Raw genomic sequence first — 27,128 nt, forward strand, 5'->3', positions numbered from 1 at the left:
AACCTAAAAAAAATGTAAGAACTTCTCACGGCCTTATCCCACATCTCCTTTGTATCAAAATCTAGCCAGAAACCCCTACTCCCAAAGACTGGTTAGGAAAGAACAGATAGGAGACCCAATTCAGGGACAGACACACTATAGCTAACATATTTTCCCCAAACAATTGTCTGCTTAGAAATGTGAGAACTGTGGCACCGGGTGGCTCGTCAGCTGAGTGTCCAACTCTTAATTTTGGCTCAGGTCATGATCTCACGGTTCGTGGGACAGAGTCCATGTTGGGTTCTGTGATGACAGCAGGGAGCCTGCTTGGGATTCTCTCTATCTCTCTCTCTCTCTCTTCCCCCCCCCCCCCCCCGTGAGCAACTGCGTGCTCTCTCTTTTTCTCTCTCTAAATAAATAAACTTTCAAAAGAATTTTTAAAAAATTATTTTTTTTTAATGTTTATTTTTGAGAAAGACAGAGCGTGAGCAAGAGAGGGGCAGAGAAAGGGAGACACAGAATCCGAAGCAGGCTCCAGGCTCGGAGCTGTCAGCACAGAGCCCGATGTGGGGCTCGAACTCACAAACCATGAGATCATGACCTGAGCTGAAGTCAGATGCTTAACCAACTGAGCCATCCAGGTGCGCTGCGCCTCCCCCCCCCTCACCCCCCAAATAAAATTATTAAAGAAAAAGAAATGCAAGAAATATAAAGCCTCATCTTACCTTAAAACCAACAGTTGTAAAATTCTTTACCAAACCTTAAAACTTAGTGATCAATACTCTGTAGGAAATGAAATAGCGTAAGGCTTTTCTGTTCTAAATATATATTCAGACTAGAAAGGAACATGAAGGGGGTTTCCAGGGTGTTGGCAATACTTCTTGTTCTAGGTGCTGGTTACATGGATGAATGAGTTTTAGATGTGCTGAGCTTCCCACTTAAGCTGTATGTACTTTTCCATGTGTATGCCACATTTCAAAACAAATTTTTTAAATGTGTTTTTACTATTAACCTGAGGATGTGAAGGATCTTCAGAAAGTACTTAGCTTCAGAAATACAGACAATAAAATTCAGTTCTATTACAAACTGTCAAGGTATTTTATTATGTTCAACCATGATCTATGTTAGACCTCAGCTAAGTAGGAAAAAAAAACCAGTCCATTTGAAGCAAACCATCTTACTTGAGTTCTTCTCTTTCCTTCTGACAATTTCCAAGGAAGTTTCCAAATTGGCATGAATGAATATGTTCATGGATCTGAAGGAGAAACGCTTCATTGAATTCAAAGGCTTGTGGAAACTGTTCGGTCAAATGCCACACACATTCCAAGAACTGAGTAAACACCGGTGAGACTTCCTTTGGGTCACCATCCAAATGGCCACACCTAACCCCCCAGAAAGTACAAGCTTTTGAAAATGCCTCTGAGAGAAGACAAGTGTTCAGGTATTATTAAATTTAAACACACACACAAACACACGAACCAAAAACTTTGTGATACTGGCATTAGAAAAGTATATATTTTTTTAATTAAAGCAATTTAAACCTGAGTTTTTCAACCACAACTTTAAAGGGTATGTTATCTTCTAAGTACCACAATCCAGACAGAAGGAAGGTAATGAATTGCCATAAAAATTAACAAAGGTATGAGAATTGAAAGAAGTAACAGAAAAAAATTAAATCAGTTTTCATACAAAAAACAGCACTCTCACCTGCCTCTGGACATGTGAGCTCATGAAGAACAGAAATATTCTGGCACTCTAAAATAGCTTTATTAATTTTACAAAATATATAAGTGTAAAAGTATGACTCACCTCTCTGAAAACTTATGTCCAAATGAGATCCAATCCTTTTCTATTAAAACCTTAATAAGAAAAAGTAAAATGCAATTTACAACTACTTTCAATTTCTTTTGTTTACAATGGATTAAAAACTATTATTTTAATAACAGCATTTACCCTTTCAACTTATGGTTGCAAACAGAACAAAACAATTTTTTTTTTAAGTTTTTTAATGTTTATTTATTCTGGAGACAGAGAGACAGAGCGTGAGCAGGGAAGGGGCAGAGAAAGAGGGAGACACAGAATCGGAAACAGGCTCCAGGCTCTGAGCTCTCAGCACAGAACCCGATGCAGGGCTTGAATCCATGAACCGCAAGATCATGACCTGAGCCGAAGTGAGACGTTCAACCAACTGAGCCACCCAGGCGCCCCCAAATTTTTGTTTAATTATAGGCAAAATATAGAAAGAACCTGGATTAGGGGTTGGTTTAACAAAGAGTAAAAATGATGCATAAAAGAAACGGTAGTCCTGTGACTTAATCATTTCAGTTGTATTTATTACATTTTAAATGAAAAGTACATGCTATAAAGCACTAGTACATTTACATTTTTATGTGTAATATCTGCATAGTAAAAAAACTAAGAAAATATAAATCAAAATGGTAACAGTGGTTAACTGTGGGTGGTAGACTGGGATATTGTTTTAAACCTTTTGGCTTACTTGTACATTACTTATATGGTGCTTACCAGAAAAAAAAAAAAATACACACACACACACACACACACACACACACACACACACACACAGAGGGAGGGAGATGGGGAAAGACAGAGAGAGAGCAATGAAAAGTTTATATTCAAATTCAAATGTTGATACCAACCTCTTGAATGAACTGTCTTTATCTGTTTTCTCTGTCACAAATCTACTGAAGAGACAGGCTTCTGATTTTTTTCAGTCTAATTTATGTAACGTATCTTCTTCGTATACCACGTAATTTCATTATATAATCACCAAGTACATTTTCAGTATTAAAACTGCCACATTCAGCTTCTCTGATTTTGTTTTAAATCTCTCCAGAAGGCCATGTAATGTGATGGGGAAAGATGCGGTTTCTGGAGCCATGGTGCATGGGTTCAAATCCTAGCTTTGCCACTTCCACACTTGTGTGACCTGAGGCAAACGGTCTTCAGGCTGGAGCCCCAAATTTTACTGCAGGCCCTCTGCCTTTCCTCTCCACACCCACATCTAAACCTTAACTCAGTATCTTTCTCACGAAACTTAGTCATCTGTGTCTCTCAGTAGAAAGAGCAAGAGAGCAGCACCACCCATCCTGGCAACTGAGTCCAGATCTGGAAAATCATCCTGGAAGGGGCCTCCTCTCTTCTACTGCACAAACCCAGGAACAATTCTTTTTTTTTTATTTTTATTTATTTTTATTTTTTTTTTCAACGTTTATTTATTTTTGGGACAGAGAGAGACAGAGCATGAACGGGGGAGGGGCAGAGAGAGAGGGAGACACAGAATCGGAAACAGGCTCCAGGCTCTGAGCCGTCAGCCCAGAGCCCGACGCGGGGCTCGAACTCACGGACCGCGAGATCGTGACCTGGCTGAAGTCGGACGCTTAACCGACTGCGCCACCCAGGCGCCCCTCACTACATTCTTCTGCACCCAAGTAGCCCACTCTGACACCCTGAGCCCCAGTCATCACGCATACCTGCAGTCAGCTAACGGATCTATGCTTTGGTTCTCATTGCTCCTTTTGCCTGGGAAGCTCTCACTCTGTCCCAGGGCATTGATCACATGACTTCATTTGAATGTCTAGCAAACAATTAAAGCCAAACATGGCACAGAAAATATTCCTCACCTTACACTCTCAAGGTAAGCTGCACATAATTTTATCAGGAGCACTTCCATTCAGCCTATCCCAGATTCGGCATGTTAGTGCCACTAAATAATGGTGCTGAGAGGGATCTGGTGATGGTGAACTTCCCTCTGTCTTGAAGATGGCACTACATGTAATAATTCTAACTAATGACAACTTTCTACCTTCGCTTCATTTACTTTCCTTGCCATGAGTTAAGATGCAAATTTTGAAAATCTAATCACGTTAAAAGACAAAAAACAGAAGCCAGGGCTTTAGCTTCACAAAGCAGAAAATCTAGGGGCGCCTGGGGGGCTCAGTCGGTTAAGCATCCAACTTCAGCTCAGGTCATGAGCTCGTGGTTTGTGGGTTCGAGCCCCGCATCAGGCTCTGTGCTGACAGTGCAGAGCCTGGAGCCTGCTTTGGATTCTGTGTCTCCCTCTCTCTGCCTCTCCCCTGCTTGTGCTCTGTCTGTCCCACTCTCTCAAAAATAAGTAAACATAAATAAAAATTAAAAAAAAAAACAAAGAAAATCTATTCAACTAGAAATTTAATCTTCAGATATAAAACATGCTTCCTAATGTGTAATTACAATTAATAAAGGAGTTTTAAACAGTTTCCTCTAGAATATAATTTTTTTTAATGTTTTCATTATTTATTTTTGAGACAGAGAGAGAGGAAGAGAGAGTGCAAGCAGGGGAGGGGCAGAGAAAAAGGGAGACACAGAATATGAAGCAGGCTTCAGGCTCTGAGCTGTCATGATAGAGCCCAACATGGGGCTCAAACCCACGAACTGCGAGATCTTGACCTGAGCCGAAGTCGGATGCTCAACCGACTGAGCCACCCAGGCACACCTAAAAAATAATTTTTAAGTACTCTTATTTATGCCTTGCTTTACTATATCACTCATATTAGTTAGATAAAAATGAGGGAGAAAATACTGAATATTTCTACTATAACATTTTAGGAAACTATTAAATTTAAAAGTTGTTGGGTGACCAGGTGGCTCAGTCGGTTGAGTGTCCGACTTCAGCTCAGGTCATGATCTTGTGGTTCCTGAGTTCAAGCTCTGCATTGGGCTTGCTGCTGTCAGCCTATCAGCACAGAGCCTGCATCAAATCCTTTGTTCCCCCCCTTCTCAAGCTTGCTCTCTCTCTCCAAATTAAAATCAATTAATTAATTAATTTGAAACTCGTTTTCAAAGAGGTGGCACAAATTGAAATCAGTCTGATTCAAGGTTTTTGAAACTCAGCACTATATATATTTTAAGCCAGAAAATTATTTGCCGCAGGTGCTGTCCTATGTGGTCTAGAGTATGAGCAGCATCCTGAGCCTCTACCAGCTAAATGTTAGTTAAATCCTTTTCTTTGTAACAATCAAAGCTGTCTCCTAACAGGGCCAAATGTCTCCTGGGAGGACAAAATCGCTCCTATTTGAGAATCACTGGTCCAGCCAAATCACTCCTTACCATGAATCCTTTGATTGTCCTATAGTAGGAATCCAGTAAGAGAGAGCCAAGGGAACAGACCTGGGACGTCCTATCCCAACCATCAGAACAATGTACCAACACACTTGCACTTTCAACCGTTATTGCCTGGAAAGAAAGATCACATACTTAGATTACAGCAGAATACGTTTTAGTTACATCAATTAAGTTCTATTTAAAAACGACACTAGCAAGTATTGCATTACACAGAAGAGCAAGGATGGCAATGGTAATGTCACGGCATAATTTCCAAAAAGAAAAAAAAAAAAAAGGCAACACACAATAAAAACACAAAGCATACCAACAAAAACAAAAACCAAAACCGCTGTTTCAAAGTATCTGGGGATTTCTTTTTAAGTCCCTACATGAAGTGCCACGTGATCTTTTAAAGCTCAAATGAAAGGAAGCCTTATTAAGGAGGTAACATGTAATAAAACTTATCTGACTGGAAAAGATACCAGGTCCCAACAGAATAAATGTATTCCTTCCCAACCAGTATAAACCCCCAAACCAAATATGAGAAAAGAAGAGTTACTTTGGCTAAGAAGATTGCTGCATCCATAACAGCTTTGATATGGCGAAGCCATCCTGAGCTCTCCAAACCAGAGTAGAAATCACTGACAGAAAGCCCTTTGGTACCATTAACTAGAAAAGAAGGAAAAAATTTTCAATTAGAATGAGGCTACAGTCTCCACTTTTCCTCCTCAAGCTCTCTCTGAGTTAAATGAAAAAAAGAAGAGGACAAAATAAAAAGCAGGACTCTATAAATGAAAAGATGCTAGGAGAAGCTCAATAATGGATTTTGGGGGTATGTTTTTCTGTCATTCTTCATGCTTAAGTAAAGCTCCAATCTCTTTTAAAAAAAACTTAAGTACAAAGTGTTTAATTAAAAAGTCTGATTTTTTTTCATTAAAGAATTTTAAGTTTATTTTTGAAAGCGAGCGAGCGAGCACGAGTCAGGGAGGGGCAGGGAAAGAGGGAGAGAGAGGATCCCAAACAGGCTATATACGCACTGCCAGTGCAGACCAGTGCAGGGCTTGAACTCACGAACCATGAGATCATGACCTGGAGTCGAAATCCAGAGTTGGACATTTTACCAACTGAGCCATCCCAGCGCCCCTAATATTTTAATTTTTAAAATTCCACACCATGACTGGAAAGACACCTTAGTACTTAAATAGAGCATTACTATCATCAATTAATCAATCTAACAATAGCAATTTCTGTAACACCATTAGAACTTTGCTGTCCAACACAGGAGCCACTATCTACCTGAATATGGCTATTGGCATATGTTTAGTCCAAACTGAGTGTACTGTAAGAGTGTAAAATACACACTAGTCAATTTCTAAGACTTTAAAAAAAAAAAAAACACCTAAAATGTGTCATTACTAATTTTTATACTGATTACACGTTAACACAATGTTTTTAATATATTAGGTTAAATAAGTACGTTGTTAAAAGTAATTTCAGGGGCGCCTGGGTGGCGCAGTCGGTTAAGCGTCCGACTTCAGCCAGGTCGCGATCTCGCGGTCCGTGAGTTCGAGCCCTGAGTCAGGCTCTGGGCTGATGGCTCAGAGCCTGGAGCCTGTTTCTGATTCTGTGTCTCCCTCTCTCTCTGCCCCTCCCCCGTTCATGCTCTGTCTCTCTCTGTCCCAAAAATAAATAAACGTTGAAAAAAAAAAAAAAATTAAAAAAAAAAAAGTAATTTCAAGTTTTTTTTTTTTTTTACTTTTTGGAATGTATAGGAAATTTTTAAATTACCTTAATTTTAAATTTTATAATTGGACTAGCATTATATTTCTATTAGACAAAGTTGCCTCCAAGGCCAGCAATAATTCATACCTTCCAATAACTTCTGAAGGCTGGACCGCATGACATGAATATTTTCAATTCCAACAAACTGAAATCTAATATTAGAATAGTTGTCTTCATTTTCATAACCTTTTCCAGCTGCTCTGTTGGCCATTGCATTCAGCTAAAATTTAAAATTTTAGAAATTTAGAGATAAATTGCTTTTATCTTTTAATTTAGTTCACCAAAACATCATGAAAGCACTAAATGAACCGTATTTTACCAGAGAGTTTAAAGAACACTTTAAAACTGAACATGCTACCATTTTTTAATGAATAAAAGTGTCACATATGTTATTAACAGTAAAGAGGGTCACTAACAACACGATTGCTATATAATGGAAAGTTCAGACAAGAAGTTCCCCACAAATAATTTATGAAACCAATTCACTTATGTTTGTAGTCAGTTTTCCATACGTTTGCAGTATTTCAAAATTTAGAAGAAGAAAGAAATATCTCTTATCTGAATCCTAAATGATTCAGAGATGAGCATAGCTGGGAAGTTTTTCTGTTGCAGAATGAATGAGACCCACTTCAGAACAAGCCTGTGGAGCCCTTGACCACCGGAGAGCCACAGGGACCCTGAAGAATCAGATCTGAAATACACGTCAGGTTATTTGAGGTCCTCCACATTAGAGATTACTGGAGACCCACATGGTACATACCATGGCATGTAATCCACTAGCCTGATATATCTCCAAGAATTGGGCCAAAATAAGGAGAAAACAGACTGCCAGTAGGCCCCATGTCTTTGGTCACTAGATCAAATTAGAAGTTCATTTAAGATTTGGCATGTTTTAATTCTTCCAGACTAGGATTTCATATTACACATTATTACTGTTTACTAAGTATTCTTATCAACTTGGATGAAACAAAACCTAAATTGAAAGAAAAAGTAGCTTTTCATTCAGTGGATGGGGGCCCAGTTTAGTAACAAGAACAGTTCAATTCTAGCTGCTGGCTCACTGGCTATTCCGCATCTAAGGTGAAAGTTAGATACTAAAACGCTTCCACATTATTACTACTTAAATTTGAGTTCATCAGATGAGAGTCAGAGATTAAAATGCTTCCACATTACTACTCAAGTTTAACTAGTATAACAAAACAAAGAGAGAGGCCTGTTTTCTGTGTAGAAGTCAATTATACAAATGAGAGGTATAAGGTCCTGAGAAACAGATTGCCCTCAGGCCTCATATTCAGAAAGTCTTGTGTTACAACAATCGTTTATATCTAATATCATCTAAAAGTAGTTCTGACCTATGAACCCACCTAGATGAAACAAGGAAGTAAAATAAAATTTGTCTTACGATATCACCAACATTCTAGACTTCTAAGAACGTCTTTTCTTGTTAACAAGATAAAAGATTATCAAATTATCAATTTCTAAATTTTTAATATTTCTTAATTTACTCAAATTAATCTTCAAATTAATCTTCTGTTTCTTCCATTATCTTTTGTGAGAATGCACAATGATGAGAATAACTTCTAGAACAACTACCGTTCCTTTCAACAAAACTGCCTAAAATCGTGTTCTATATCGCTCACTCGCTTTTTCTCATCGCTTTCTCTTATTTTCTCATCATTCCAGATTTTTGAAGAAATCCTCACTATAATTCTGCCAATGTCCTTTTGTGTAGCCCACCAGCTCTGCATGCGATGCTATAATAAAAATTAAAAGTGATGTTAGCTATTACCATTGAGGATTTTAATTACTTTAGTTTCAGGATCCAATATGCATTAGTTGTTTAAGTGTGTTTATAAAAAGAAAAAGGGATTCTGACATTTGGCCCAATGATAAAAATTTAACCTAACATTATAGATGCCTAACAGAACAACTGTTTCCTGTTTACTATTTATAATTCTCTAGTTCAATGTTTCTTAAGTTGAACTCACTATTTTCCTTATTTTCTTGAGTATTTCAATTAAGGCCCATTATTTTAACAAAAAGTATTTTGACAATTAAAAATTCTACCAAAAAAATTTAATAAGATTTTCTAATTTTTCACAACACACATACTATTTAATATTTCTTCACAATAACGTAAGACTTACACATCATCAAGAGCTCTCAATACAAAGTTCAGCTTTTCTAAATTTACATATAAATCAGAAGACATAAGAAATCACACATCTGGGAAACAAGTCTCCTAACCTGGCATCCTTTTAAAGGCTGCTTTCCTCAGTATCATTAGCCTCAGTTAATTTAAAACTAGGATTCAGATAGGTCGATTATGGGCAATTAGATCAAATCTAATTAAAGTAACAAAGATAATGAAACAAACAGACTGTACTGTATTCAAGACACGTACTTTGGGCCTGGTATCCATTACATACATATAGCGATTGACTGGGTTGGCTTTACTAATGGCTTGAAGCAAATGTTCATCCTCCAGGCACCTGGCACTGAATCCTGATAGTGGCTGACTACATCGACAAATGGCAGCCTAATTTTAAAAGGACAGAAAACAGATTATTCAGAGATGTCTAAAACATGTCTAAAAAATGCTTAAAAGAAAAACAAAAGTTAAAATCAAACATGTAATCTTTTTAAAAGATGGCAAGACAATTAGAAGATGTTAACTCTAAAATACTATTAGAATTAAACGCTTTTTTAATATCTTGGTGTTATGTAAATTTTCCCAAAATTTTCTTCTAGTAAGAAACTGAAATGCTTCCTTGCCTAGTTTCATGAAAAATTCCTAAATTCTAAGAAGCAACACTTGGTCAATTCTCTATCATGTAACCTACTAAGATACTTGCATTCTATGCTCTAGATTATAAAATACTTTGAACTCAAGTTCAAGTAGGAGATTAGTCAATAAAGGTAGAAAAAATTTTTAAAAATAGCAACATTTGAGCTTTTACTTTCCCAAAGCTTTTAGATCTCTACTGAGAAATCAGATCTTAATATAAAATGAGACATAAAGTAAGAAAAACGAGTTTCAGTTTAAATTTGAGTTAAAGCATAGTCAATCTAGGAGGGCAAACATATCTGTAAGAAGTAGTGAATGTTGGATTAGACATTTTAAAGTCTTAAAGAAAGATTGAAAGATTTAGACCCATATACTTTTTCTCCAATCTCATCCATACCAACTCCAACTTAACCCGACCCAACATTCCAACCATAGTATTTAACATTAAGGAAAAAGAGTAACATAAATTAACACATTCACATATTTTAAATTCATACACAAAACCACGAGAATCTAATAAAATAGAAGAAAATGAGGACTGCTTTACAACATTCTTTTCAGACATACTTTCTCATTTGTTAAATTGGGCACTGAATATCTATTTTCAGCCAAGCTTTCCAATAAATACTGTATACAAATGTGGGTGTGTCAAATAGAGGCCATACCCAGTCATAACTCCCTATGACTTTGTGATGAAGAGTAGATTGAGAATTTCTGTTTAAAGTTTTACCTTTTACCTCTGGCTCCCTTCTAAAATTGAACTAAAATTCTAATAAAGACATCTAAAATGTATAAAATCAAAAAATCAAAGAGAATGGAAAAGAGAAAAGTACAGTAGAAATATTAATAAAATTTCAGTAAATGAAAGCAAATTGATAAGTAATAACCAATTTACTGGAAGAAAGAAAGCTGCCAAGTTGTTATAAGTCCACAAGAACCAAGTATTCTGAGCAGCAAAATTTACCTCTGATTTACCTCTGAAAGCCTGACCCAGAGTATAACTGAAAATAGAACTGGCTGAATATCTGTATGGGGACTAGTTAAGGCTCCCACATCTTCCCTCGCCCTGAAGACAAAGTTTATCCTATGGAAAGGATTAACCCAAAGACTCTGGACAATAGGCACAGCTGTGGGTGTAACCCTCAAAAAACAGGAGGATGGGGCGGTTGAGGGGTGGGGGGGCACCTGGGTGGCTCAGTCGGTTGAGCATCCGACTTCAGCTCAGGACCTGATCTCATAGCTCGTGAGTTCAAGCCCCACGTCGGGCTCTGTGCAGACGGCTCAGAGCCCGGAGCCAGCTTCGGATTCTGTGTCTACCTCTCTCTCTGCCCCTCCCCTGCTCACACTCTGTCTCTCTCTCTCAAAAATAAGCAAACATTAAAAAATAATTACAAAAAAAACCCAGAAAGAATCCAAAGATAGAGATCACACATGCACACGAACTTCTGAACAGCTTTGTAGTATCCCACTTTTAAATATGAGAGGGCAGCTAAGAATCAGGTATTTTGAAAGGCATGAAAAACAAACAAAAAAATAAACAGAAAAAAGGAACTCTGAGCAACAGACAACTAATGTGGGAAGCAAAAGAATTCTTTTTAAAAAATCTTTAATATCTTCAGGGAACCCAGTCATCACGGCCAAGAAAAGTGTCTAAAAAGTTCAGAAAATACAAAAGAGTTCTTAGATTTAAATACAGTATAGCAAAAATAAAGAAGTGGACTAGAAATGAAGTTGAGGAAATGTAAAAAATAGAGATGGAAAATAGGAGAGAAAAATGAAGAAAAACGGAAGTTTACAGAAGCCCATTAGCCCATTTGCCAACACACACACACACACACACACACACACACACACACACACACAGGAAAGTAAAAGAAGACAGGAAGTTACCAAAGAAATGGTGAAGTAATTTCCCCAAAGCGAGTTCCCAAAGAGAATTTTTAAAAACACGCCAAAGCACCTCACTGTGAAATTTCAGAACACTAGGGGGAAAGCAGATTCTAAAAGCTTCCTGAGGAGAAACAATCAGGTCACAAAGGACTGGGAGTCAGAAGTGGCATGGGACTCCCCAACTTACTAGCTGTTAGATCTAGGAAAAGTGATTTACTCTCTCTGATAGTCTCCCCATCTGCAAGTTACAGGTAGTTAGTAGAGGCTACCTTATCAGATTGTCGTGGGGATTTCATGCATATGAAGCATCTAACACATAGTACCTCGGGGCCTACTATACAAGCTACAAAGAAAACTCTGCGGTAATGGGCAATCCCTATTACAGCATCTCAGTACAAAGATGCCTCCTCCCCCTCTTCATATTGCAGAATCCTTCTGTTTGAAGAGCTTTCTACAAAAACTGAGAGCCTGAAATACCCTTGGTTTTCTTCTTTTTCTTAGTTGGCTTCTCAAGACTGTCTGGTTTCCCCCAATACACGGGATGAAAAGAGAACCATAGGGAAGAAGAAGAACCTATCTGTGCCTTAATCCTATACTTTCAGGTCCCTATGAGAAGGAAAGAAAGACTGAAGGAGGGCGGGAGAGAAAGAAACATGACAAGTATGAAAGTTTCTGTATTTCAGGCTACTTTTGTCTTAAAATTTCAAAAACGTAACCCAGAGTTCCCTATCAGCAACGTTATAATAATGATCTCTTGATGTAAAAGCGAGTGCTCTTTAGGATGCTTAAACCCGAAGAGGGGTTACACCTCGTCTGTAAATTAACAAAAGAAAAAAGAAAATCTTCTTTTCTTACCTCTTTATGTTCATGATAGTAGGAAAGAACTGGGAATCTTCCCTTGCTCCGGAACTTGGAACTACCAACAATTATTGGTTTACTTGCTATTCGGGGAACATAAAGTTCTCTGGGGTAAGTTTCACAAATCTGTAAAAAATCAAGTAAAACATAACCATTCTTCTCACCATGCAAAGACCATGAGGTTAAAACCCACCTTCAAAAAACTTTCAAACTTATTAAATGCAAGTGCAGTACACATACGGACAGACAACTTGCTGCTGGGACACTCTCGGGCTCTGGGACTAACGTTTTCTGAATTTCTCCCAAAAGGTTGCTACGTCGAAGTAAATCAGAGAAAGACAAATACCGCATGATTTCACTCGTACATCGAATTTAAGCAACGAAACGAATGAGCAAAGGGGAAAAAAGAGAGAGAGTGAGAGACAAGCCAGGAAACAGACTCTTTACGGAGAACAAACTGATGGTTACCGGAGGGGAAGGGGGAGGATGGGTTACACAGGTGATGGGGGTTAAGGACGGCACTTGTGAGGAGCCCCCGGTGTCGTAAAGAAGTGTTGAGTCACTGTGTTGTACACCTGAAACTAATATTACACTGTATGTTAACTACCTGGAATTTAAATAAAAAGTTAAAAAAAAAAAAAGGTCGCTAAGTTACCTTGTATTCTCGGTTGGCATCAGACAGCTGCCAGTTTGAATTTGGCACTCCCATCCTCTTATATTCCTCGGCAAGGTCAATGAGCTGCCAGCCTCGGAGTCGCTCCGAATCGTTTTGTTTGGGATTGTAAGAGAATGCATAGAGATCCTCATATTTTGCTGTAGTATACAAACACATAAATGTTAAGCTGCTACTATTATAGGATTTATAGTTAAAATTCTACAAATAACAGTTTTTCAGTTGTTTTATTTTTAATGTTTATTTATTTTTGAGAGAGAGAAAGACAGAGTGTGAGCCAGGGAGGGGCAGAGAGAGAGGAAGACACAGAATCCGAAGCAGGCTCCAGGCTCTGAGCTGTCGGCACAGAGCCTGACGCGGGGCTGGAACCCACGAACTGAGCCGAAGTCAGACGCTTAACCGACTGAGCCACCCAGGCACCCCAATAGTTTTTCAGTTTTATCCCTTCATTTTTCCTTTAAAATTTTCAAAGAGGTAACTAATACCTGAACATATTTGAACTGAATATTTTCTCAGTTTGTTAATTCACATGATTATGTCTAAAGGGATATCAATCTGAGATTCAATTTATATCATCAGCAAAAGCTAATAAATAATATTTTTATAATACCCTAGTGTAATACTTCTTTTTAAAAGTAAACTTCTAATGACGTACACACTTCTCACCCACCACTCTTCCCAAACGAGATGTGAAATGAAAATACTAATGCTACGTTCCTATACATTCCTATTCCATGCTACCTTCCACGTACATTCCTATAGGACAGTGTCGACCAAAAGTGGCAATGGTTGTACGGAGCTCCGGACAGCACTTGTTCCTGAACAGTGTTGAGCCCCTAAAGTGACAGAACCATCTTTACTATAAGATTTGGCGTAACCTGGGACACTGGGATAAATGCTACAGGCTTTATGTGTTAGGAGAGAAGGGTGTACATACACCTGCTCCTAGGCCACTACAGTCCGGGTGTTCAACAAAAAAGTACATTTAGTAACCAGTGTGCTTTGTCTCCCTGGAAAGGTCTATGTAATTCAAGTCAATGTTGGGGGAAGGAAGCCTCCAGATCCTGAAGGCGTAAGTAGTAATAGGATTCTTCTCTTGGGCCTACGTGTCTCTCACTCCTACCTCTACTAACATTGGATTCACCCTCCATTTCTCCTTTGGTGATCTCCCTTATGTTCCACTCTGGGCAATTAAATATATTAGTCCCACTGCTACCAAAGGAGACCAACCTTCCTTAACTTCTCATTTAGCAACCAATTTCCAAGTCATTGGAACACCTTATTTGTGGGATACCCACTTGAAAAAAAAAAAAAAAAAAAGAAAGCTGTTCTGTTGGCTACCAACAAACTTTAAAAACGTTAACATGAATCTATGCTTTTTAAAATCTGTACTCTAAATGCTTCATTTTTTCTTCACTCTTACCCCTTCTTTGGAAACCATTCTTACAAGTCAGATCAGAAGCAGCTAATTATTTCTAAGCCAAATTTTTTGGAATAGAATGCATAAGAACTTGACTTAAGAGTTAAAGTATCTACCCAAACGATACAAAAATACAGATTTGAAGGGGTACATGCACCCCAATGTTTACAGCAGCATTATCAACAATAGCCAAACTATGGAGAGAGCCCAAACGTCCATCGACTGACGAATGGATAAAGAAAATGTGGTATGTATATATATATACATATATATACATATACATACACACGCACACACACATATATATATACACACACACACAACGTGATATTACTCAACCATCAAAAAGAATGAAATCTTACCATTCGCAACAAGGTGGATGGAGCTAGAATGTATTACGCTAAGCAAAATAAGTCATTCAGAGAAAGACAAATATCATATAATTTCACCTATATGTGGAATTTAAGAAACAAAGCTGATTAACATATGGGAAGGGGGGGAGAGAAGAGAGGGAAACAAACTACAAGAGATTCTTTTTTTTTTTTTAATGTTTTTATTTATTTTTGAGACAGAGAGAGACAGAGCATGAGCAGGGGAGGGGCAGAGAGAGGGGGAAACACAGAATCTGAAGCGGGCTCCAGGCTCTGAGCTGTCAGCACAGAGCCTGACGCGGGGCTCGAACTCACGGAGTGTGAGATCATGACCTGAGCTGAAGTTGGACGCTCAACCGACTGAGCCACCCAGGCGCCCCATACAAGAGATTCTTAACGACAGAGAACAAACTGAGGGCTGATGGAGGGAGGTGGATGGGAGATGAGCTAGGTGGGTGATGGGCACTAAGGAGGGCACTTGTTATGATGAGCACCAGTAGTATGTAAGTGATGTGTCAAAGAATTCTACTCCTGAAACCAATATTTCACTGTATGTTAACTAACAGAATTTAAATTAAAACACACACACACAAGAGTAACTTAAAGTATAAAGTAACAATGAGATTTAATCCATCACAAAATTAAGTAAGCTTTGGTCTCTCATAACAGTACCTTGTTTTGACAGTTGTAGCAGGGAATTGTAAATATCATGGCAATCTCTTTCTCTGGGAACAATGAAATGCACAATCCTGAAGTTCTTGCACTGAATCACAAGTGGGCATCCAGAAGTAGTCAAAGCTAGTTTCTCCACTAAGGCAATATGGTGATGCAATATCTACAGCATGAAAAAAACATTTGATCAGCGTCGTAAAAAAGTACTAAACATCGTATTCTCTTCCAGAGCGCGTACGTGTTAGAAATGCCCTCTTCAACCAAAGTCCTCAGGCTTTGTGACTGAATGCCTGAACCAGAACTATGCTCTGATACTTCTCCATCGCTCCGCACGTTCCATACGTCATCAGACCCCAACAACCGCGTCTCCTACATCTCTCTGGAACCTACTTCTCTCGGTGTCCACTGTCGCTCCTCTAGCTGCAGTGCTCCCATTGTTTCTCACCTGAGTAACTGTAAGTCACCGCCTACACGCTCTCTCCCTACCTTCTCTTACCTCCTCTTACCTTCCTCTAATCCATTTTCTACAGGGCAGGTGATGACTATTAAAAAACGGTTTAGGGGCGCCTGGGTGGCGCAGTCGGTTGAGCGTCCGACTTCAGCCAGGTCACGATCTCGCGGTCCGTGAGTTCGAGCCCCGCATCGGGCTCTGGGCTGGTGGCTCAGAGCCTGGAGCCTGTTTCCGATTCTGTGTCTCCCTCTCTCTCTGCCCCTCCCCCGTTCATGCTCTGCCTCTCTCTGTCCCAAAAATAAATAAACGTTGAAAAAAAAATTAAAAAAAAAAAAACAAAAAAAAAAACGGTTTAGAGGGGCGCCTGGGTGGCGCAGTCGGTTAAGCGTCCGACTTCAGCCAGGTCACGATCTCGCGGTCCGTGAGTTCGAGCCCCGCGTCGGGCTCTGGGCTGATGGCTCGGAGCCTGGAGCCTGTTTCCGATTCTGTGTCTCCCTCTCTCTCTGCCCCTCCCCCGTTCATGCTCTGTCTCTCTCTGTCCCAAAAATAAATAAACGTTGAAAAAAAAAAGTTAAAAAAAAAAAATAAAATAAAAAACGGTTTAGAAAACAGCAATCTGGTCATGTCACTTCCCAGACTCTGGGTTCTAGACTCATTTCCAGCCCCTCCCCACATCGACTTCGAGTGACAAGGGCCCTTTCTGCATCAACCTCCTTCACACACACTCAGTTGTTCTTACTAACTGGCAAACTGTAGGTCTGCCTCTTCACCTAGGAACTTCTAGTATTATTTCTGGCCTTTGCTTAAACCTCACCACCAAGAAAAACAGCCTGACAACCCCCATGGCCTTTCCCATGGGAAAAGTTAGGTCCTCTCCATTTTCTTATCCCTTATCAGCCTATACTTTTCCATCACAGCACTCAGAACACGAGTAATTCCTTGTATACAGTGAATGTCTATTTCTCCAGCTAGATGTTGGGAACTTCATACAGAGCAATACCACAGCTAAGTTGAGCAACGTTCTATCTCTAGCACCTAACACAGTATCTGGAGCATTGGAGTGACCCTGCTCAAATAGAAAAAGAAAGTTTCAACTGTTATATCTTACACATGCAAACTTAAAATCTGACCAAACCAGCAACACAGGTGTCACTGCTTATACCTCCCTTACAATGTTTCCTGACTGAATGAATAGAAAGTTCTACTATAAACTCAATACTTGATGGCATTTTAAAGATATAATTATCATTCATATGAGTTCTAATATTCTGTTTGCTACTAAAAAAAGTTTTCTTTTTCTCAATACCATTCCTATTAATTTAAAGCATTTTTTAAAATGTTTACTTAAGAGAGCAAGCAGGGTAGGGGCAGAGAGAGAAGCGACAGAGAATCCCAAGCAGGCTCTGTACTCAGTGAAAAGCCCAACACAGGGCTCAAACTCACGAACCGTGAGATGATGACCTAAGCCAAGATCAAGAGACCGACAGTTAACCGACTTAGCCACCCAGGCACCCCTACTTTAAAATATTTACAGAAAAGTCTTCTGGAAAATAAAAGATCTCAAGAGTTATAGCAGATTCCTGAATGATAAAACTCAATCATGACAAGAAATAAATTCATCCCAAATTAATCTAAAACTTTAATGTAAGTTCCAGTAAATAATTCCAAATGGCTTTTTGCCTTTTTCTGTGGTAGGGTAAGAGATGGCTGATTATTTATATATCATACATATGTATTATATAATTATAAAATTAAATGCTGGTATTATTAATCACTAATTATATATTTTTTCTAAAGTTCACATGCAAGATTAAATCTATAATATAATCAAGATAAGCTTAAAAAAGACTAATGAGGAAAGAATTTGCTCTACAGACATTAAAAGTATACATCACACAAATATTTAACACACACTACACATGTACGGTTCACACTTGTGGCTAACATTTAGCACTGTTAACATTGATATTAGCAGGCCTGTGCCAAGTTACTCAAAATGGTCTAATACTAACATCTAAATAGAGAACAAGAGACAACAGCTACGGTAATAATGTCACTATCGCGATTCTAATTACGACCCAAAATTATTTGCAAGAAAATGCTGCAGAGAACGGCTCTGCCACTAACTAGTGACATGACCTTGAAAGAAAAATCATCTGTAAAATGAGAAAAAAGATAAAAAGTTGGTAAGTCTCTAGATCTAAAATGTTCATTTCTGTGGATCTACTATACAAAACAGATTTCATTCAGGAGAGACAGACAGGAATATACTGATAAGAAGGCATTTTAAAGACAATAATAGGAGAGGACAACACCGATATTGTTTCACTGCCCCGAAACTATGTTCTCAACAACCGCAAGAAGAGGTCTAGGGGAAACTTGCACATGTATCGCGAGGAGATGGGTAACATACTGAGAAGGTATTAGGACAGACGGACAAAGGAGGCGTAGATAGAGTGGGTGGTGGCATGACTAAGGATTTAACAAGGCCCTCCTGGCAGCTCCCGGGCCAACACTGCATGGGGAGGAGGTCCAGTGCCTCTTGGGAACACAACTTCTCCGAGATCAACATCTCAGGGAAGTATCTTGACTTACTTACTGCAATCACGTATCAACTGGATGGCCTTCCTGGGAAAATCAAGAGTACAATCAAAGAGAGATTGTATTAAAAAGCTAGAGTCAATCAAGGAATGTGCTACTGGTACGGTGGAAGCAATATATCAAAAGAACAGGACAGGGAGCCTAAAAGCAGGCCCTCCCTTTATCTATCACAGTTGATAGTACACATTAATGCAATGAAACCGTCAGTAAATGGTGCCAGTATCCATATGAAAAGAACATAAAAATGAATCCCTAAGTCATATCGCCCACCAAAATATTTCCCAGATATATTAACAACTTATACTTGAAACACAAAATGTAAGTTTTTAGAAAAAAAAAAAAAAAAATAGAATCCCTTAAGTCACAAGACAGCATAAACCATAAAAGAAACAATGAAAATCTAATACATTGAAATTTCAAACTTTAGTTGCAAGACGTATGCACATAGAAGACAAGCCACACACTGGGAGAAGTTATCTACGACACATACACCTGACAAAACATTAAAAACCAAAATTCTTATAAAGCCAGTAAAAGGAGGGGCGCCTGGGTGGCGCAGTCGGTTAAGCGTCCGACTTCAGCCAGGTCACGATCTCGCGGTCCGTGAGTTCGAGCCCCGCGTCGGGCTCTGGGCTGATGGCTCAGAGCCTGGAGCCTGTTTCTGATTCTGTGTCTCCCTCTCTCTCTGCCCCTCCCCCGTTCATGCTCTGTCTCTCTCTGTCCCAAAAATAAATAAACGTTGAAAAAATAAAGCCAGTAAAAGGATAAACAGCCCAACAGAAAAAGAAAAGGAAACCTAAAGGCCAAAATATCTGAAAGGACAACTTTCTCATAATCAGTAAGTTAAAATCACAATTGCACATCCACCAGAGAGGCAAACATTGTAAAGCTGACAATGTCAATGTGGCTGATGAGGGCGGACCATGAGTCACACTCTACTGAGAATATTCTGAAACAACTATTTTGGAGAGGTGCCACACTTAGCGAAGGAAAATATGCACTTATCTCAGACCCAGTAACTTTACTCTCAGCCAGATACCTCCGAGACACTCTGGCACATATACAGGAAGAAATATATATAAAATACCCATTACTGTACTGTTTGATCTATAATCAATCAACTTAAAAAACACTGTAATTGCAATTTGGTATAAAAATACCACGGAACAGGCCATTTGATCTATTAAACATGTGCATGTATTATTTACATTTTTAAAAATTAAAAGGAACGAGTAGGTATTTTATAATTATTTATGCAGATAAAGAGTCTTGCTATATTCTATAAAAAATTTCCACATTCCACATGGTATCTCTGTTTTATTAGGAGGGAGGGTAGAGAATAGGTTGTTGAATTTTGTTGGAAGTAGGTAACCAAGGATTAAATCATTTGCACGTGACCAAAATAAAACACAGCTATAGGCCAAGTCCATTATTGTAAGAATGGTAAGCAGCACAGCAGATGTCCTTCTTACCCAGGTTTCTTTCTGATGAGAGTCTATAAATAATAGATGTGTGGCTGTAAGATAGAGTGTTCCTGTTAGTGACTTGTTGCTGGTACTGAATCGGTCAAGTAATTTCACTTGCTCAACCTAAAAAAAAAAAAAAAAAAAAAAAAAAAGATGTTATCTCTCATTTCACAAGTAATCCAAATTCTTTGTTATCCCAGGATTTAAATGATCAGCTCCAATTTTTTTTTCCTCCTTCTGTTCAAACACACGAGTTTATTTAATGTTGAACATTAAATTTCACGTATCTCGGGGAATAGGTACACCATCAGTAACCTGGGTACTTTTTAGAGTTAAAATTATAACCGATACAGGAACTCCGTAAAAAAATATTAACACAGATACTAAGTGGAACAGAAAGGAAGCATGTGGTATAAACAGAAACAGTTTTCATATCCAAGAGTCCGTAAATTTTAGGTTGGCAAAGTAAGTAATAAATACAAAAGGTCCTTTACCTAGGGTCATGGGGGTAAACTACCAGAAAAATGAAATCAGGAAACAGTTAAATGGTTGCAAACTCCAACTGAATTTCTCTCTTCTCTTCACCACTCCACCCAAGACCATGTTTTGCAGCCACCCCTGTGCTTTTCCTCACACCGTTCTCCCTTTCTAAGACAGTCTCTTCTGCTTAGCTAAGTGCTAAGCACTCTTCAAGGCTCACTGATGCCCAGTCTCTTAACCGGAGTCCTTCTCAGAAAATTAATTGATGTCTCAGCTTTGTAGTTCCCCCCGGCTCTGAACGCCCCGTCACGGATTATGTCGCACGCTGCTTCCGCGTTGTCTAGTGGATGAGGCAGTGAGGTACATAGTAGTTCTTTATTCATAGTAAACACCCACGCATGCCCTGTGCACACGCGCACACGCAGGGCTGCCATTGGGGAATGGGGTTAGAGTTGACGGGAATGTGCAGGACGATACTGTTTTGCAAACACAGTATTTATGGCTGTGCATGCTCATGGGGAGGGGAAAAAAGTAAAACAACCATAACCAACTTAAAATTTTGATCAGCAGCTATAAGAGTAGGCTGTGGATAATTCTTTAACTTGTGTGTCTTCAAAACCGGATTACTAACAGTTATCTCATTAATTCTATACTTTTCCCATACATATTTTGTTCCTTACTAAAACTGAAGAAATGCCCCCCATTATGAAATTATGATCTTCAGTGTAATAACTACCATGTAAAACACTAATTAGCTTCCCCCAAAGAAATTTCCTTCCAGGGTTTTGCACTCGTAACAGTTGCTGTCCAAATAAGTCAAAATTTAAATGTAAAAATAAAGCACCTGTTTTTGACAGAAAATTTTATTTGCAAGATTAAGGCAATGAATTGAGTTTTAAGTCTTTCTTCTGGAAATTTATAGAGATATGATCTAATAATGGCTCAGTTCTCACAGTTGATTTGACAGGCAAAAACTGCCAGATCATCATACTCCTTGTCCTTTATAAAAGACAATAGGAAAACCTCCTTCTTATAAACCCGTATGAAGATTTCTCTTGGAGATCAGATTTGTTTAGGACCACTCCTTCCTTAGATAAAATTCTAACTTCATTATGCAACACACTTTGAATCCACACTTAAATTTAAACACTTTTAAAACAATGGGATCAGGGGCGCCTGGGTGGCGCAGTCGGTTGAGCGTCCGACTTCAGCCAGGTCACGATCTCGCGGTCCGTGAGTTCGAGCCCCGCGTCGGGCTCTGGGCTGATGGCTCAGAGCCTGGAGCCTGCTTCCCATTCTGTGTCTCCCTCTCTCTCTGCCCCTCCCCCGTTCATGCTCTGTCTCTCTCTGTCCCAAAAATAAAAAAAAATAAAAAAAAACAACAACAATGGGATCAATTACTGTTTACCCCTCTTCCACCATGCTTGACTTGGCTGTAAGGGCACTGCGGCCAACCAACAGCAATGACCCCGGTATAAAATCTCACCTGTGTGCCAATGGCACTGAAGAAAAGAGAACTGATGAATACACTTGGAAATAAAGGTGACTATAAAGTGTGGACACTACTCACGCAAACAATTTGTGCCACTTCACACACTACTCAGAAAAGATTTTTTAAGAAAAAGGATATTGGCAAGTAGTTTAAAGGGAGTAGGGGCTGATGTTGTTATTACCATTTATTTAAATTTAAGTTCTTTTTTAAGTCCACGTGAAGAGTTTTAATCTGTGGATTTTTAAAAGGTCATAAGTATTTCTTGTTATGCTCCAATCATAAGCTGTAATAATTTCTTGACAAGGCACAAATTCTCTACACACAATTACCCACATGCAAAACAATCACACCACTTTTCATTTGAATGTTAACTCTCTTCCCTCCATCCCCTACCTGGGGCTCTTGTCCACTGTCATTGGGTTAGCCTATACATTAATGATTCCCCAAACTAAATGCCAACTCTGAGCTCTCCTGAATTTACACTGTCTGTTATACATATAATAACAATAATTCCTGACATAGTATTGAGGTCTTATTATGTGGCCAGTACTATGATAAGTGCTTCACATACATCATTTCATTTCTTTTCACAATTCCTATGTGGTAAGTACTATTAGTGTCTGTATAAAAAATGAGACTTAGAGGGGCGCCTGGGTGGCGCAGTCGGTTAAGCGTCCGACTTCAGCCAGGTCACGATCTCGCGGTCCATGAGTTCGAGCCCCGCGTCGGGCTCTGGGCTGATGGCTCAGAGCCTGGAGCCTGTTTCCGATTCTGTGTCTCCCTCTCTCTCTTTGCCCCTGCCCCATTCATGCTCTGTCTCTCTCTGTCCCAAAAATAAATAAACGTTCAAAAAAAAAAATTAAAAAAAAAAAAAATGAGACTTAGAGAAGTTAAATGTCCCAACACCACACAGCAAGTAACGGCTAGTAAGCGGAACAGCACTGAACAGGAATAGTCTGATTCCTGAAGTAGGACACCTTCCCACCATGCTAAACTGCTCTACTTAAGTGTCTAAAGAGTTATGTTAAGCATGTGAAGATGAAACTGATTTTCCCTCACCCCTCACAAATAGGTTCCCAATCCTGTATTTCTGAACTGAGTGAATATTAACCCGTCCTCATCCAGTCACCCACATTAGAAATCTGGGACTCATCCTATGATCCCCAACGTTCAATTAATCACCAATTCCTACCAATTTTATGGCCTACATATTCTAAAAATCTGCACCTTCCACTACTATTAGGGTAGTTCCTACAATATAATGAAATCATCTGTTCATGTGTCCATCTCTCCCACTCAAGCTATAACATACCCCAGGGCAAGAACTCTTATTTTTTTAATAAAGTTTTTTTTTTTTTTAATGTTTATTTTGAGAGAGGAATCAAGCACAAGCGGGGGAGGGGCAGAGAAAGAGGGACAGAGGATCCAAAGCAGGTTCTGCGCTGACAGCAGAGAGCCCGATGCGGGGCTTGAACCCATGGACTAGGAGATTACGACTTGAGCCAAAGTCGGACGCTTAACTGTATGAGCCACCCAGGCACCCCAAGAACTGTCTCTTATTTATGTCTGACTACCTAACGACTAGTATAACGTTTGACACAATAAATGTCTGTTAAACGAAAGTGAACAGCCACAGAGAAATTTCTCACGGGGGGGGAAAGAGAAGGTGCCCACAATTTACGAGTGGTCTCTTTTGCTGAAATCATCCAAGAGATTCATTACATAAAATTCTTCTTTGTAACATTATACTGTCCCTAAGGTCTCTCTGCCACCTTTTCCCTACGCAGTAGGTGAACAGTAGACACTCATTCAGGGGTTTATAACTAAATGAACAAACTTAAAATCAGTGGAAAAATTACTAATAGAGTTCAGCTTTTTTTGTTTTTAAATACATGTGTGGACTCTCAGTCTGCTATTCCCACCTCGTCACCCAATTAGGACAAAGTTACTCTTCTCCTAGAGTTTCGTAACACTACACGGCTCTTTCAGGCTTGCTGTCTATCAAGATTAGAAATTCAGGTCACAAATACTCTTCCTGGGGCACCTGTGTGGGTCAGTCGGTTGAGTGTCCGACTCTTGATCTCAGCTTAGATCTTGATCTCAGGGTCATGAGTTCAAGGCCCAGTATTGGGCTCCGTGTTGAACGTGGATCCTACTTAAAAACAAACAAAACTCTTCCTAACACTCCAAGCCTATTTCTTGATTCCCCCTAATTTCTATATCCAAAATTATCTGAAACTCCATTTATTAGATCTCTAATTCTGGCTACCTACACACAAGTCCCAAAGCCTACCTGTTCCTCTGAATCATCTCCAAAACTCTACATAAATATAAATTCCAAGCCCCACTGAACTACACTGTCATCTCAGAAGATGGAGACCAATATAAATATAAATACATATACATAAATATAAATACATATGTATAAATACATACATATATTCTTTAAATACATATATGTATTTAAAGAATCTGTATTTTTATGAAGCTCACCAGGTCATTTTTACGCAACAGGTATTCCTTCCAACTTCAACTCCAAATTAATGCCTCTTGCTCTTAACTCACATTAGGCTAGGTTCCTTCCCTATCTTTATGCTCTTGTCCCAAATATTTAAGGCCCCATCTCGTGTAGTCCCCCCACTTTTTAAAAGAGCTTCTTACAACTGTGGCCCCTTAAAATATGTAACTGCATTATGGGCATGTACATACACTCCCCTGCCCTTTCCCCTCCCCACGCATACACACACATCTTTTTTTTTTTTTTTTTTTAATTTTTTTTTTCCAACGTTTATTTATTTTTGGGACAGAGAGAGACAGAGCATGAACAGGAGAGGGGCAGAGAGAGAGGGAGACACAGAATCGGAAACAGGCTCCAGGCTCTGAGCCATCAGCCCAGAGCCTGACGCGGGGCTCGAACTCACGGACCGCGAGATCGTGACCTGGCTGAAGTCGGATGTTTAACCGACTTCGCCACCCAGGCGCCCCTACACACACATCTTTAAAGAACATAGAAAAAGGGGTACCTCGGTGGCTCAGGTAATGATCTCTCGGTTCATGAGTGTGAGCCCCACGTCGGGCTCTGTGCTGACAGATCAGAGCCTGGAGCCTTCTTCAGATTCTGTGTCTCCCTCTCTCTCTGCACCTCCCCCACTCTCTCTCTTTCACAAAATGAATAAACATTTAAAAAATTACGAAGAGGGGCGCCTGGGTGGCGCAGTCGGTTAAGCGTCCGACTTCAGCCAGGTCACGATCTCGCGGTCCGTGAGTTCGAGCCCCGCGTCAGGCTCTGGGCTGATGGCTCAGAGCCTGGAGCCTGTTTCCGATTCTGTGTCTCCCTCTCTCTCTGCCCCTCCCCCGTTCATGCTCTGTCTCTCTCTGTCCCAAAAATAAATAAACGTTGAAAAAAAAAATTTTTTTAAATTACGAAGAGCATAGGACGAACACGAACATAAATATACATTATAAAGAGAGTTTACTAAAAAAAAAAAAAAAAAAAGAGTTTACTAACTCATTCAACAAAATTTTACCAGCTATCAACTAAAGGTCAATTTGTCTGGGCCTCGTTTTCTTTATCTGCAAAATAAGTACAATCATCTCTCCCTTGAGGGCTGCAGTAAGGTTGGATAGTAAATGTAGGTACTTTACCCCAAGGTTGCTTGAAAAACAGTAAGCAATAAAGTGCTCAAATGTTTGCAAAAATTACTACTGTTATTAAGTTAGTTAGCTGATAAGGTAAGTTGAGCCCTGACAGTCCTCTATATTAAAACGATGTCAAGTTCAAATGGAGAAAAGGAGGAAGAGGCACACCGTCCCAATATTCTAATGTGTGCTACAGCTGGAAAAAACTATGTTTTCCTAATATAATATTGAAAGCAAAGCTCAACAAAATTTTCTTAACTAATACACAGAAAATACAGAATTCTCAATAGAAGAGACGGAACACAAAAGGGGGGGGGCATAACATTTATTTGATGAAAAAGAAACTCCCGTTAAAGTAGAGCATCTGTGGTGCTATAGATAAAAGGATACAAAGGGAGGATTTTAAGCACCGTAGCCCATGATCGGATACGGTTTTTAAGATCTTTCCAATGGCAACGTGGAGAAAATGTTGAGTAGAGAAGAGATGGGAGGAAGGAAACCAGGTAAGAGGCTAATGGAGTGATCTAAGGGTGCCTGGGAGAGACGTAGTAAGTCCTGGATTAAGCCACAACAGACAGGATAAAGAAGAAGCCCATCGTGAGATAACAAAACTGAGGTGAGGAGGAAGGAGAAGTAGAGAAATAGAGGCTTCTTGAAGATGTTAATCTCGTCAGACCGGTTGCCATTCACTAAGATAAGGTATAAAAAGAAATATAAATCTGAGGGAAGAGAGATTATATGTGACTCAATTGAGGATTATTTACCTTAGTAAATGAAAAATTATATTCACATCAGAAAATATACTAGAAAAATCATTACATGACTGCCTCAATATGGCAATCGCTATATGGATGTGACAGATAATAAAATGAACCTGAACATTAGTCCAAAACGTTTATTTAGTACTTTAGGTTCTGGAGAAACTTTAGGTTCTGAGAAAATTTACGAATTATTCTGTTCTTTGCTACAAATCCTAAGGTAACTGTAAAAAAAAAAAAAAAAAAAAAAAAAAGAAGGAAATCAGATCTTTTTCTTCGCTAAAATTATCAGCATACAAATTTCAACCCAGAGACTCGGCCAATTTCTAAACACCAACTGCTGCCTCATATTTCCCTTTTTCACCGAGGAACTAAAAGTACTTCACAGATGTTGCGACAGATCTTTCCCAGTGTTCTCCTGGAAACGTTTTAAGTCAGGTATTTAGGGAACCACAACTCTTTCAATTGACTAGCACTGAGGCCCTACAGAAATAGTGTTAGGATCCTTTAATTATAGGTATTGCCACGGGCAAGAAGACAGTGGGGAAGAAGGAAAAGGTTTTGGGAACAGAATAAACAAAGAAAAAATGGTGCCGGGAGAACGGAACTGGAGGGTATGGTCATTACGGTGAGGATGGGAAACGCCAACACGTTACTTTGAGGGCACGTAAGCTGAATTGTTGCCAGCTTTGGGCCTGCACTGAAAGG

At 39.2% G+C, this 27,128-nt stretch overlaps 1 protein-coding gene across 6 annotated transcripts in view; it reads right to left on the reverse strand.

Moving 5' to 3' along the window:
* Nucleotides 1-27,128, reverse strand: part of MTMR6 (myotubularin related protein 6) — a 53,686-nt gene that overhangs the window by 10,003 nt on the left and 16,555 nt on the right. For 3 of the 6 annotated variants that reach the window (XR_006707626.1, XM_045458007.1, XM_045457865.1), the window contains exons 2-12: nt 20,058-20,174; nt 15,534-15,696; nt 13,053-13,210; nt 12,395-12,523; nt 9,266-9,400; nt 8,502-8,615; nt 6,949-7,081; nt 5,639-5,748; nt 5,086-5,211; nt 1,789-1,838; nt 1,161-1,361 (exon numbers count right to left, since the gene is read on the reverse strand). Coding sequence is in view for 5 of the 6 variants with exons in the window: in XM_045458007.1 (XP_045313963.1) it covers nt 1,161-1,361; nt 1,789-1,838; nt 5,086-5,211; nt 5,639-5,748; nt 6,949-7,081; nt 8,502-8,615; nt 9,266-9,400; nt 12,395-12,523; nt 13,053-13,210; nt 15,534-15,696; nt 20,058-20,174 (1,436 nt within the window). In the remaining variant the exon portion in view is untranslated. The remainder of the gene's footprint in view (nt 1-1,160; nt 1,362-1,788; nt 1,839-5,085; nt 5,212-5,638; nt 5,749-6,948; nt 7,082-8,501; nt 8,616-9,265; nt 9,401-12,394; nt 12,524-13,052; nt 13,211-15,533; nt 15,697-20,057; nt 20,175-27,128) is intronic. The other 3 variants (XM_045458124.1, XM_045458205.1, XM_045457943.1) reach the window with 1 other exon arrangement.

Source organism: Leopardus geoffroyi, chromosome A1, assembly GCF_018350155.1.
Source record: "Leopardus geoffroyi isolate Oge1 chromosome A1, O.geoffroyi_Oge1_pat1.0, whole genome shotgun sequence".
In the NCBI taxonomy this organism is placed as follows: domain Eukaryota; kingdom Metazoa; phylum Chordata; class Mammalia; order Carnivora; family Felidae; genus Leopardus; species Leopardus geoffroyi.